The sequence below is a fragment of the Danio aesculapii genome, chromosome 3 (genome assembly GCF_903798145.1).
Source record: "Danio aesculapii chromosome 3, fDanAes4.1, whole genome shotgun sequence".
Lineage (NCBI taxonomy): Eukaryota > Metazoa > Chordata > Actinopteri > Cypriniformes > Danionidae > Danio > Danio aesculapii.
In genome coordinates, this window is record NC_079437.1 from 8,115,731 (window position 1) to 8,130,474 (window position 14,744).

The window sequence follows — 14,744 nt, forward strand, 5'->3', positions numbered from 1 at the left end:
ATGCAAAATCTGACCAGCTGATAGGTCTACACCACAGCACCTAATGCTAATTTCTCATGGATTAAAAAAAAAATGCATTTAATGCCATAATCTAGAAAACTGAATTTTATTTGATAAAGAAATATTTAATTTTCTTTTGTGATTTGATGGCATCTACCCAGTAGGCGATGTAGTTTTGTAGGATTGTTTGGGATAGATTGTGCAGGTTTAGATGCTGATTTAGTTTACTTTCACCTTCTCATTTAGGGAAACTCCTGAGGTAAATAAGTTATATCTCTTCACTTTAATAATTAACCTATATAAAATGCTGTGCTTCCCACCTCATTTATTTGGCCACAATGACTTCTGGGACTTCTAGAGTGAGTTCGGTGCTCAAGTCTGCATCAGTGCATCCTCTATCAAGAACACTTCCGGGAACTTTCATGTGTCCTTCGTTCTTGCGGTCTTGAGTTTTGCAACTTTACTTTGGCGGATGATGATGACGACGTTACACGAGAACACGAGGAAGCAAGATCACTGAAGAACGCATATTGAGAAACAGCCAATGGCTTATACAAAGTTAGCTTAGCAAAGCCTACAGCAGAACTACAGGGACTACAAAAAAATACATCCAGGCTAGTGAGATCACAAAGGCTTCTGGTTATGTGCATTCACCATGTGCACACACACTGGGCAACGAATGGGTGTGGCTAGAGGCGCTGTAATGTTAAAGCAGAGAAAGCTAAAATGGCTCCAAACGCTGCTATTTCCACAAAGCTTCTTCTGTTTCTGTAGTAGGGCTTCTAAAAGACACGACACAAAGACAGAAGTGCTTACAGTTCAATAATAATTATGTTGCAGTGATTTATAAAATATATAGCTAGCATTTGACAAAGGACACCTTCCAGAATCTCCTCCAATTCAGTGCTGGATTCGGTTAAAACTCCTCCAACAGACGAAGCTGTGGATTGTGAGCCACAACCTGTGAGTGTTTTTATTGATTAAAATTGATCAACTACAGGCACAGTTTCTGGCGTTAATGGTAAGTTGTAGCGAGGATGTAAAAAAGGATGTAAACAGCATGAAATGCTGTTTGGAACTGCTAACAATTTAGCTACAAACTCATATTTATCAGTCAATTCGCTGTAAACACACAATCGTCAGCAGCAATGCAGTGTCTCTCTATGTAGCGGCTTTTTGTGTGTTCTACATTTCAAATAACAAATTTCACAAAAATATATGTGAACATTTCAAATGACTTACACATGCATATTCCGAATACATGTGAAAGACACGTGTTACTTTAGAAAGTAGGCGTGAGCTGTGTGGTTTTCATTTTCTGTCTGATTCAGGCAGCTAACGCTGCTAACAACAGCTCTGACTGGACTGTTTACACAGTGCAAAAGCACATGCTTGTAGGGGAGTGACATGGAGCCAGTCCATTATGTTAGATGACCAATCAGAGCCTCTTGAGGGCGGGCCTTTCAGAGGAACTAGGAAATTTGAGAGTGGTGCTCATGTTAGCTGAGTAGCTGTATATAATTAAGATATATGAAAGTATGATATATGAAAAAATAACCTGATTTTCTACAAGTGAAGCGTGAGCACACACTGATTTGCATTTTATAAACACAACCAAAGCTTAAAAATACACTGTGGACCACCCCTTTAAGATGTTCTTACAAATTTGGATGTGCAGGACTTTGGATTCCACTTTGTCCCATTCAGAGAAATCTTGAGTATTTAACTCTTCCCATACATCACTTTGCAGCGCTGTAAAATAATGATTTACAAATATACAGATTTTTCTCAAGAATTGTACTTTACAAACTTTATAAAGGTTGTTCCATGTTTACTGTACGTTTTACTGTGCTATTGTGTTTCAACCTGCAGTCGCTGCTTTATATGCTTATTTTTTCTCGTCTACTGTGATTGGCTGAGTAGAATAATTAGTCTTGCGATTCCTGTCCAATCAAATCACACATTAAAAATCCAACAAAAGCCGAAACAATTCATAGCTGCCACACAATTTGCAGTATTCTCACGCTCTCACGCCACACATCCATTTTCTCACGCAGAAAAACCATCCTGTGAAATATTTTTTTTAGCTATAATAAAGATGGTTTTAAAGACTTTTATCGTTATATAAAGATGTTATTGTCTATGTGCAGCCGAATCAACACTGGTGACAGCAGTTGCAATTGTTATTTTGATGGATAAAGCAAAAACAATAGGTGAAACGCATTTTAAAACACACTTAGTTTACAAATAAATGTAAAATAAAATAAAAAAAATGACTGTAGTGTAGAAGACTGATGTAATGAGCCTCTTTCTAAAATGAGGCTTTTTAGTGAGTTTTAAACAAACAAAGGGAATCATAAATTTGTAGTTTTGTTGATTGCAATCCACACATTTAACAATTCATTTTACTTAATCTCATTGGTATTGTAGGCCTATGTATATGCCATTTTTATATATATATATATATATATATATATATATATATATATAAATAACCTAATTCTCTGCCATGAGTCGGGTCTAAGACAACACACAACAGATATTTCTATAAAACATATTTTTTTATGTTCTATACATTTGTCTAAAATTTCATTCTAATGAAATAATATATTTATGCAAAAAGAAATTCTTAAATTATTTTAGCTTATTACTTTAGTTGTGTCTTTATATTGTTTTCCAGTTACACTTAGAATTGATTTTTTTTTCTTTTATTTAGAATAGAATAATAATTATTCTACAGCAGTGTTTCCCAACCCTGTTCCTGTCTCCATTATCTGACCCATTCATTTCAGGTTTTGGAGTCTCTTCTGGTGTTCTGATGAGTTGATTCAAGTGTGTTTGATTAGGGAGAGGTTGAAAATGTGGACTGTTGATGTGCCTTTAGGAACAGGGTTGGGAAACACTGTTCTAAAGAATACACAGACTATTCTTACTAGAGAAGCACTTAAGGTAGAACAAGTAATAAAACAAACATGCATAGCATTCTCAGCAAATACACTTGTAAAATAATCTGTTTTCACACTCAGTTTTTTCACAGCCAAGCTGAAGGGACCTGTTGAGCTTTCCTTTAGACCCAGATTAATGTAATGTATGGATTAATGACTTTCATATTCTAAATGTGCATTGTTTTCCCTACACTTGGGTCTGTTTTGAAAAATTATTACTTTGGGTTTGGCTAATGTATTTTTTTGTTCAGATTAATCATCTGCAAAAAGGAGAGATGTAGTTTTATTCTCACTTATGGTTGGGTCATGATCAATTGAAATTCCTTAATAATTCCTTATTAAATCTATGTTTTTATATATTAAACCATCAGCTATCATATCTATTTTATCTTAAGTTCCTCTATGTTTTTCCTGTCATGCTCTCAATTTAAAAAAAAATAAAAAACTTTTAAATAACCAATTTAAACTGACATAATGCTTTGTGTTTTTCTGTTTCAGTGTAGTACCTTATTGTTTATCCTCTTTTATAAAATGTTCATAATTTGGTTTGGTTTTGGCTTGTTTTACATGAATATGGTATTTTCCAAGTAATATTATTAGCGGTGTAGGAACTCAGCCATATTCTAAGCGGAGATAAAACCAGCAGTCATGGAAGCTTCATTGCGCCCCCTTCGTCTCCTTCTTAATTAAGTATCGCCCAGAGCTTAATTCCAATACACACTCTTCTTCCCCCGTTATAAGACAAAAGGACGTGTTGTAACTACGAGTTAATAAGTAATGACCCATTGGGAAAGTCCGGCCATTTGGCCCCTTACATGACTATGTTAATTAACTTGCACCCAAAGGAAGAAAGACACATGTGTGTCTCTTCGGGCGCGTGATGCTCCCCCTCCCCTCGTGCTGTAAAAAAGATAACACTCGTATTGTTTCGGGACAAAAGGCCAGCACGATTTTTGGACATTTCACGTTTAAAAGTGTGTTTGCTCTAATGTTTTGTTGCTAATAGTTGTGTTTGTTTTACTACGTATGTAAGCAAGTATATTCACTATGGGGTGCATGTAAATGAAACGTCATAGCGTGTGTAACGCATGTAATTAACTGTATTTGATAAAGGCCGTGATGTTTGATGTCAAACTAAAGCTATAAGGCTTAAGAGAACATTGGTTTAAATGATAAAACTGTATCTATAAATAGTAGTTAATTACAGAGCTTTATTGAGTTTTGATAACAGTAATTGAAGTTTTATGCCACGGGTTTCCCCCTCCCTGTCGGAGACAACAAGGAAAAAGAGGGAGGGTAGACTCGCGAAATAGCTGTGCCATTGGACAGTCACAGAGTGGGCTGGTCTAAACTCTGGCCACTATAAAACTTTTACGAGTTAAAAGTTCAAAGCTTTCGTTTGGCTTCACGAGGGGTTTCTACGCACAGACTTTGCGTAACACACTTCCCGTCTTTACAACACGCCCGCCGGACATCACTCTTGGAAGAACTTCCCGTGTAAAGCCTGCGTCTGTCCGCCGCTACTTCACTATGGCAACCAGAACCCGTTCACAGGAGCTCCAGCTGCTTCTGTGTACGTTCGCGACCTAGCATGAACTCAGTCTGACCCTGTTCTGCTCATATAACCACTTTCCCGTGAACACTCGGACGCAGCCCCGTCCAGCAGTAGGGTCAGTCATTCAACTTCTCTGAACTCTTACTTCCTAAGTCTCGTTATTCTGACGGAGCCGTCGCTGGAGGAATTCCCATTCAACAAACTTACCGCGTGCTGACGTCAAACTCTCCGTCACCGGGACAGGGAGTCCCACGCTCCAGAAGACGAAGGAAAACCCTCTCCAACAAAGGACTTCCCCGCCACATCAACGCGCTGCGGCCTGCGGCCTGTGGGGCCTTTGCCTAGGTCGAAGGCAGGGAATGAGTACTTGCTTACAGTTATGTGTCAGGTGACCAGGTATCCAGCTGCATACCCATTGCATTCTGTCACTGCAAAGTAAGTTTTAAAGGCCTTGACTCAGTTCATTTCTGTGTTTGGAATACCTTGAGTCATTTAATCTGATCAGGGGAGTAATTTTACTTCCAATTTGTTTGGTAAAGTTTTGAAATCGCTCCATGTTCAACATAATCTTTCCAGTGCTTTTCATCCCCAGAGCCAGGGAGCCCTGGAAAGATTTCATCAGACATTGAAGTCTATGCTGAGGTCATACTGCGTACAAATGGGGAAGGATTGGGAAACTGGACTTTCCTGGTTGATCATGTCTGCTCGTGAAGCTTCTCAGGAAAGTACTGGAATTAGCCCAAATGATCTTGTTTTTGGACACGATGTATGTGGTCCTTTATCTGTTTTGTCTGCAGATTGTAAACAAACTGATCCACCTAAAAATGTTCTATCATATGTGAATGATTTTTATCGCAGAATATTTGAAGCATGTCAACTAGCAAAAGGCTCTTTGAGGAAAGCACAAGATCGAATGAAGCGACTTTTTGATCGACGTACTGAAGTACATTCATTTCAATCTGGTGATTAAGTTCTCGCTCTGTTGCCGGTGGTTGGTTCACCTTTCCAAGCTAAATTTTCAGGTCCATACACTGTGGCTCGTCAAGCTTCTGATCTTAATTATGTAATTAATACACCAGATTGTAAAAAAAGACTAGAGTATGCCATGTAAATTTACTGAAACCCTTCTATGATTCCAAAAATCTTGTTAACACTGAAGTAAATCAAGAACACCAGGTTGATGCTTGTGTTAAATCTGTTTTGCTTGCAGATTTGTCCAATACAGAGCTGGTTCCAACTTCAGTGTTGTTGGGCGGGGATCAGGATGATGGGGATCCTGGAGATTCAATTCTTCAAGGTCGATTACGAAATTCAGAAGTTATGAGTACTTTGAGCAATTATTTTAGTTATTTATCACATCCACAGCGTACTGACTTGATTGATTTGATTCATGAGTATGTTGCTCTGTTTCCTGATACTCTGTCTCGTACAAATCTGGTTGAGCATGATATCAATGTGGGAGATTCAATTCCAATTCGACAGCGCTATTATAGAGTTTCTACAAATAAGAAAAAACAGTTTGAAAATTAAATTGACTATATGTTGGAAAATGACATAATTGAACCTTCTTTCTCTAGTTGGGCTTCTCCTTCATTGCTAGTGAGTAAATCTGATGGCTCGTTCAGGTTTTGTACTGATTATCGGAGAGTAAATGCTATAACAAAACCCGATTCATTTCCATTGCCTCGAATTGAGGATTGTGTTGTTCAGGTGGGAAGTGCAAGATTTGTCAGTAAGTTTGACTTGCTCAAGGGTTACTGGCAAGTGCCTTTGACTAAAAGAGCTAAAGAAATCTCAGCTTTTATTGTACCATCTGGGTTATTCTCATACAAGGTTATGAGTTTTGGACTACGGAACGCTCCCGCAACATTCCAACGACTTCTGGTTTAAGGGATTGTGCTGTGTATTTGGATGATGTTTTTGTGTTTAGTGATACATACATGGGATGAGCATATAGCCAAAATTAGAGCACTTTTAGATCACTTTCTAAAGGCAAATGTGACTGTTAATTTGTTAAAATGTGAGTTTGCAAAGGCCACAGTAGTTTATTTGGGGAAAGTAGTGGGACAAGGCAAAGTGCGACCGGTTCATGCAAAAGTGGAAGCAATTGATAATTACCCTACTCCTGCCACCAAAAAAGAACTAATGCGTTTCCTAGGATTGGTAGGGTTTTATCGTTGTTTTTGTAGGAATTTTTCTACAGTTGTGGCCCCTCTGACTACATTGCTTCAGGGAGGAACAGTCTTTTGCTGGACAGTAGATTGCCAACAAGCCTTTGAAAAAGTAAAACTGCTTTTGACAGAGGGTCCAGTTTTGATGGCTCCACAGTTTGATAAACCATTTCAGCTGCAGGTGGATGCCAGTTATGTGGGTGCTGGTGCTGTCTTGTTACAGACTTCTCAAAATGGAATTTCTCATCCAGTTGGCTTCTTTTCTGGGAAGTTTAACCATTACCAGCTTAATTACTCCGTAATAGAAAAGGAAGGACTTGCTCTGATTTGGGCATTACAGCACTTTGAAGTGTATGTGGAATCATCTGTGGGACCTCTGGTGGTTTTTACCGATCACAATCCTTTCGTTTTTCTTCATTCGTTACAAAACCCTAATCAAAGATTGATGAGGTGGTGTTTGTTTTTGCAGGGTTACCTGCTGGATATTCGCCACATTAAAGGCTCTGAAAACGTTACAGCAGATGCTTTATCTCGTATTTAAGGTTGTATAGTGGTTCTGTTTTTCTCTCACTTGTCTCTCTGTTTCTCTCTTAAATTGCTTCCTAGGTGCCATGGTTGCTGGGAGGAGTTGGAGAGTTAAGGATGAGGAAGGAGAACCAGTTTGACCTTTTTTAATGCTGGGTTTAGGGTGATTGTGGGTTTCTGATGTTGGATATGTTAAAAGACTTTGGTCTTCTTTCTAGGGGGGTTGTGTGACGAGTCTCTTAGACCATCCCACTGATCGGCCGAAGCGGGAAGGACAGAGACTCGTCTGTGAAATTGGGAACACCTGGTTTCTCCTCTATAAAAAGCCAGCAGTGTTTGCTTGTAGAGTGCCATGCTTTTGCTCCTGTTTGTTTTGTTTCTTTCTAGCTTTAGTTAATATTTGCTTTTTGCTAACCTCAATCCTGGGACGGAAAGAGTTAATATCTTGGTGGTGGAGTATGAGATCAGTATCCAGTGAATGTTCAGTTGCTCAGGCCAGAGTTTCAGGCAGATTTGTGTCTTTAGTCGACACTCCTGCATTATTAAACACTCAGATGAATCAAGAACACTTAATGAAGGAGATCAGCAGAAGTGTTTGTTTATCCAGTCCTGGACCTCACGCTATCCCCATTGTGCTCAGACTAGACAGATTCACTGCAGAGGAGCAGCAGATTCCTCAGATGATGGAGGAGATGTTTGGTGAAGAAATGCTGAAATACTCCATCATTCTCTTCACCGGTGGAGATCAGCTCAGAGGAGAGACCATAAAGGAGCTGATAGAGCAGAATGGTGAATTAAGAGCTGTATTGGCTCAGTGTGGAAGCAGATATCAGCCGTTCAATAACATTGATGAGAATAACAGACATCAGGTGGAGGATCTACTGCAGAAGATTGACTCAATCATACAGCAGAATGGAGGAGCACACTACACTAACCAGATGACTGAAGACGCTTATAGACGCAGAAGAGGAGAAAGATTCAGAGAGAAAAAATTAGAGCTCAGAATCACAGAAATGATAGAAGCTTAAAAACAAAGACATGCCTGTGCCTTTAGAAGATACTCCAGAATTATTTGACACACAGAGGAACAAATGTATTTATTTTTTTTAATTACCAAATCTTATAGTTGAAAAAACAACTATTAATATGCTAATATATATTAGGAAAGAACTTTTCTTTAACACATTTCTAAACATAATAGTTTTAATGACTTATTTCCAATAACTAAATTCTTTAGTCTTTTTCATGATGACAGTATGCAATATTTTAACTAGGTTAATTAGGCAAGCCAGTAGACAACAGTAGTTCTGTAGACAATCAAAAAAGAAATAATAATGTCTTTAAGGGAGCTAAAAATATTGACCACAATACTGAGTTTTGTGTGGGAGAGTGAGAACACATGATTAAATGTTGATTCTTGAGGTGGTAATAGTGTAGTTGTCTCTGATGCTTGACTGCATGCTGTGATGAGCAGAATGAAGAAGAACACTAAAGTCACCAGAGAATGATCTGATAAACCAAAACAAACTCTTGAAAACTGCAGGATTGTGTGAAGCACAGAGGAGAACTGCAGCATTTATTTCTCCACTGCTCACACTTCTCTAATTGTAAATCAAGTGTTTGGGGAAGAAGTGTTAAAATACTCCATCATTCTCCACATTCTGAAAGAAGAAGAGGAGAAACTGTACATTATCTTTAATTTCATACATGTATAATGAGAGATAATACTGTACTATAGGTATAGATATCTGAAGAAAACTTTCAGCTTGCTGTGGATAAACTCTAGATTATACAGAAAAGTGTTTTTTCTTTTTTTAAATTGGAGATTTTTGTTAGCTCTTTCCTTTTTTTAAAAAAATCTTATAAAATGTTTGATTTCTTTAAAAAACCATTTAATTGCGCAATACACTGTACTCAAAATTGTGGTTTTCTGTGTTTAAAAAAAAAATCAATAAAGAGATTCATGAGCATACTGTACATCCATTGCCGGTTTTGTGTCTTGTTGAGTGATGTGAGTTTGATCCTTTAGGTTAGGGAGAAAACAGGGAGGATTCAAGAGGAAAAACAAATGATGGCTCACTGTAAAAATGCTTTTCCTACATAAAGTTTGTGTCTTGTTTCTAGTCTAAATATCAAAAATGTTTAAAATCAAGAAGCATTTTCTAGACAAGCAACAAATATTGTCTTGTTTTCTGAAAAAAAAGGAGTCAAAATAAAGTTTTGGAGTTTTCAAAAAAAAAAAAAAAAAACCTCTCAAAGGAGTTTTTCCTTAAAACAAGTTAAATAATCTGCCAATAGGAGAAGCAGAATAATCTTATTTACAGACTGAAATGTTAAATATATCACCCCATTGGCTCACACAAGAAAACTCTGTTTTGGCTTTGTGATTGGTTTGTTCTGTTTCCCGGGTTTTGATTCCTTTTTCTTAATAGGTGATGAGTATGAGCAGGTGTGGCTAATTTGGTGGCTTTTTTTAAGGAGCTGCAAAGATGTGTTCCACAGACTGCTTTGGAGAATCATTTCCGTTTGACTTTTTCATTTTCTTGTTTATTTTGAAATTTGATGTTCTGTTATCTGGTGTTGTTTTGAACTTTATATGTTATTGACCTTATTCTAAAATGCGGAAGTGCACCTGTTATCACGACTGTTTTAGAACTTCTGATTCAGCTGCCTATGGGAGAAATGACTAGGAATAATAAACGGCAGAAAATGGTCAAACTACTTACTCTACAAACAAATTTTTGCTTTAGAATACAGACCAAGTAGAATAATATAATAAGAAAATATCAGTTTGCAACATCAAGCAGCAGAACGAGCTGTTTTAATGTCTGAAAATGAATGGAAGTGAAGTCTCGAGCCAAAAATATTCAAATGGCTGCGCCTGCTCGTCACCGAAGAATAAGGTAAATATGTTAGACATTTAAGTTACTGTACATATGGGTTAAGTAGGTACCCCTTATTTTATTATTATTAATATTTTTTTACCATTAAATAAATATATTTTTTGCTATTTAGTTTGGTTCTCTTTATATTTGTTGCGGCATGTAACAACTCCAAAATGACTTGTTCACCTTTTCATCTACTCTTATGAATAAGACTCCATGAGTTAAAATTTCAGAACTTTTGAAATGGACAGCGGCGACTAGAAAGTGTTCTCACGTGATTAGGTTACATGCCAAAAGAATAGCCTTCTCAGCTGCTATATTTGCAGCTCTTGCTATTGTAGAGTACTTGTATGATATCAGAACCGACTACTGAATGCACCACTGTTACCACTTTTAAAATATTTTGCAATGTTTCATCAGTGCTGTGTTGCCATCTGTGTCTCAGTATACCTTCTGCAGCGGTCTTGTGGCTTTGTGTTCTCATGCAACGTCATCAACAACAAAGTTCAATTCCAGTGCTCTGGAGGCAGCTTTTGTGCATTTTAGACACGCTTCTGAGACAGCAGAATGAACCCCCAATTACTCTGGCGCATGTTTTACGCAATGGATGCCCTTCCAGCTGCAACCCAGTACTGAGAAACACACTCATGCACTACGGCCAATTTAGTTGATCAATTCCCCTATAGCGCATGTGTTTGGACTGTGGGGGAAACCAGAGCACCCAAAGGAAACTCACACCAACACGTGGAGAACATGCAAACTCCACACAGAAATGACAACTGATCCAGCCAGGACTCAAGCCAGTGACCTTCTTGCTGTGAGGCCACAGTTCTAACCACTGAGCACCCGTGCTGCTTCAGAAAAACTAACTGTCATACTAACTACTCACTGTCAAAAGTGAAAAACATTGATGCATGTGGAGACGCCAAAGATGCATGTGGAGAAGTCATCTGTATAATTTAGCTCAGCTGTCAGAAATGAAACACAGGATTGTGAAACATTAAAGGCTAGTGAGGGACACATCTTCAACATTAGATCAGACAAGGAGAGAAAGTGAAGCAGAATATTGATCACTAGCGATGTAATCTTCACAGATCGCTGGAGAAAATTCTTGCCATTCACATGAACTACATGTCCCATCATACACTGCACTCACACACCAGTTCCAGGTCACCCATTGATTACACACACACACAGCTGAAGATCGTCATGACTGATTATTATGACTATATATTCATCACACACTCACTCGTCCGTGCTGAGTCTTGTTATATTTCTGTGAGTAGCCATTACAAAGTGTTTTACCTATGTTGTCTTGTCATGTTTTTGGCCCGTGTTTGTTGACTATTTGTTTGTACTGCCGCATTTTGCATGCCTTGACCTCTTTGCAAGTTTCTACGATTACTCTTTTGGATTACCTTCATGCTTCAGTTTGCCCCTGTACTACCTTGCCTGCCTGACTATATTGAATAAAAGCTCCAATTGGATCCTCACTTCTGTTGCCATCCCATCATTACACAGAAGACAGGAAGTGAAGCAGAATTAGGATTTAGACCTGGATCAATGCTGTCCTGCTATAAATTGCTGCCTCATTTTAGAGCTTTCTGATCAATAACAGAGGACACATGCATCAACCTGGAAGCCTTCTTGATAATGAAGATGCACTGAATGCAGAATTCAGCACAGCACTCGCTCGAAGCCCCAGAAGTCATTGCAGATAAAGAAAATAGAGAAGTGGTGCACTTCAGTCTTCCTTTGTTAACAGTTTAGAGATATAACTTGTGAGTTTTCAACTGCGAGCGTGTGAAAATGAGATGCTGAAAGTGACATTCACATATATATTGAAATAAAGGCATTTTGTTTGTTAAAAGTTCAATTTAAATAGTTTGTATTGTGCAAAAGTAAAACAGTTGACTATATTATTGCACACTTGACACAAATATATATGTAGTATAGTCGATATTTGACAGGCTGGTGTAAAATCTTTTTTTTTTTCAAATGAAAGGTATTTTACTCAGTTTTAGTGTTTGCGTGGGTACCACTGACTGGATTTTTTTCTTTGCAATTGCTGTGGGGGACATGATGTTAAATATGCAGAACGGTTTTAACAGTTTGACCATTTTTAGCAGTAAAAACTCTCTGTGGGTGCATCTCACCATGGAACCACTTCCTTTGTTGGCAGCTTTACTCATGTACTGGTACATGTAACTACAGCTCATCTCTGCAGACATACAGCAAGACATAAGAGCAGAACATGAAGTCGGAGACCTGTAATAAACGCAGGAATATGAATAATCCATCTGGAGCGCAGAGTCAGAGAGAGGATGAGGGAAGAGCTGAAAAACACAGTAAGTAGAAGTTTAATCTGAAGTCCAGATGATGCTGATCTTGAGAAATACTGCATACTAGTTAATATTTAATATAAAATATGTGTCAAGTTTTACTTTGTATGAAGTGCATTCATTTTTAAACATAATGCAACGTGCTTCTGATTACATTCAAAATGTTTTTATAGATTATATTTACTGTTTAGACCTGAACAATTGTTGTTTTATAAAATCATATTGTACCAAACAACCATGTACTGTATGTAACTGACTATGAAGAAAAAGTGTTTGAATCTTTCCATGTGTTTAATGTGTTATCGCTGCAAACAAATAGAAAAAGATGTTGACTTTTGTATGAGAACAAAAGTGATCAGTATTTTTGGTTATGCAGTGGTTTGTCAATTGGTGCACATATACATGTTAATCAACAACATTTAGGTTCAAAAGTGTGTCAGATATGAACAAAAGGACAAATATATTTCTCTAAATCTGACCACAATGATAGATCAGTCATAAAAATATTAAAACAGACTGTTACACTAATGTAAAGAAAAACATCATTAGAATAATGAATAAAGCTCACTAACCAACCTGTGCACACTTACTGCAATTACTCCTACAATGAATAGTTCAGTTATTAGTTCTTAAGCTCTGTGTGTGAATGTTTGCATTCTGCGCATGTTTTGGTTGGACAAATATGAGAATATAATAAAGTGTTCACACAATATATCCAGTGTGTGTTATAATGAACACTTGCCCATACAGGAGAATATTGCAAGAGTGTTTCTGCACTTATGACATCAGACACGCTCTGGAGGAGGAATTGCTTGTGGGTTTTTTCAGATCCATGTTTTTCCACAGATTTAGATTGTATTTTGGATTTCAATGGAACTGAATAGTAGCTATTCAGTAAGTCTTGTTCAAACAACAGGATTATTGGTCTTTCGGCATCTCCCTGTTCTCTGGACACGTCCACCAGGTAATTTGGTGGGTGCCCAATGCATTTTTTGGCAAGCCAAGAGTCGTAGTCCCTCCAGTATGTCCTGCGTCTCCCCAGGGCCCTCTTCCCAGTGGGACAAGCCCAGAACACCTCCCCAGGTAAGCATCTGATTTCAGGTTAAACTGGGTCTCAACTAAATTAAGGTTAGGGTCATATTACTTGAACTCCTCCACCTGGAGATGGCAAGCTGCCTTTTTCCCAGACGACCATCATGGTCTCAGATTTGGATGTGCTAATTCTCATCCCACATATCATTTAGCAGAAAACCATCTCTGTGCACGCTGAAGGTTCATGTCCAATGAAACCAACAAGACAAGATCATCTGCAAATAGCAGAGATGAAATCCTGTGGCCCCCGAACCAGACCCCCTTTTTTATAATCCTAAACAATTGTAGCATGTCAGTCTTCACAAACATGGCTCACATGTCACGCTAAGATCTCAGCTGTCATAATGTCAGACTGAACAACAATGAAGAAAACACCCAGAGCTTCACATCATTCATCTGAGACGCTATGTGGACTGGTAGGACATTCTCCCATGAACACTCATGAGAACCTAGTGAGCCAGCTGGTCCAGCGCTCCACAGCCTGGACAAATCTGCATTATTCCTCAAGGATCCGAGGTTGTAGAAAAGTGTCAACTAAGACAACCTAATCCCATCTAGAGACTTGAGGTACTCGGGATGAATCTCATTAATCCCAAATACCTTGCCACTATAGAGTTTGCAGACTTCACTTACTTCAGCTTGGGTGATGGAACAAGACCATCCATGCATCATGCTGACACACTTTCCAATAAGATTGAGGAGATCCTCAGAGTGTCATCCTCATTTGCGGTCAAAAGCTCCTTATTTCCACTGTAAAAGTGTTGGTGAAGGGCTGATAAACCTCCATCATGGTTTCCCTGAACTTTTCTTTTTGCTTCCATGACTGCCCGGACAGCAGGACACTTAACCTCTGGAATCCCACAAGCCAACCAGACCCGACAGGACTCCTTCCTCTTGTCTGGGCTTGCTGGGTCTGTCCGGCCTGTTCTGCCTGCAGATCCAATTCTCCACCATCAGTTCACAGCTCTACCCCTCGAACATGTTGTTCATTATAAACAAACTGTGACTAAAACAGAACACCACTTGGGTTCAAATCAAGGAGGCCGCTCCTTCCAATCACGCCTCTCCAGGTTTCACTGTTGTTGCTCTTGTAGGCATTGATGTCTGACAGTAGAACGCTTCAGTCTCCATGTTCTCTGAAATGATGTTTGATTCATTGGCACAAACTACAATGAGAGACCAATCCCTGACTCGAGGAGGTTACCCTCTCGTTCACCAGGGAAAACTCC

At 38.5% G+C, this 14,744-nt stretch overlaps 1 protein-coding gene across 1 annotated transcript; it reads left to right on the forward strand.

The window, feature by feature from the left end:
- Positions 1-7,654: 7,654 nt before the first annotated feature.
- Positions 7,655-8,224, forward strand: LOC130217086 (GTPase IMAP family member 9-like). The gene has a single exon (XM_056449104.1). The coding sequence runs from the start codon at positions 7,655-7,657 to the stop codon at positions 8,222-8,224; it is 570 nt and encodes a 189-aa protein (XP_056305079.1).
- Positions 8,225-14,744: the final 6,520 nt, after the last annotated feature.

Coding starts and splice junctions, on each gene's coding strand:
- LOC130217086 (XM_056449104.1), top strand. CDS start 7,655: ATGAGATCAGTATCCAGTGAATGTTCAGTTGCTCAGGCCAGAGTTTCA.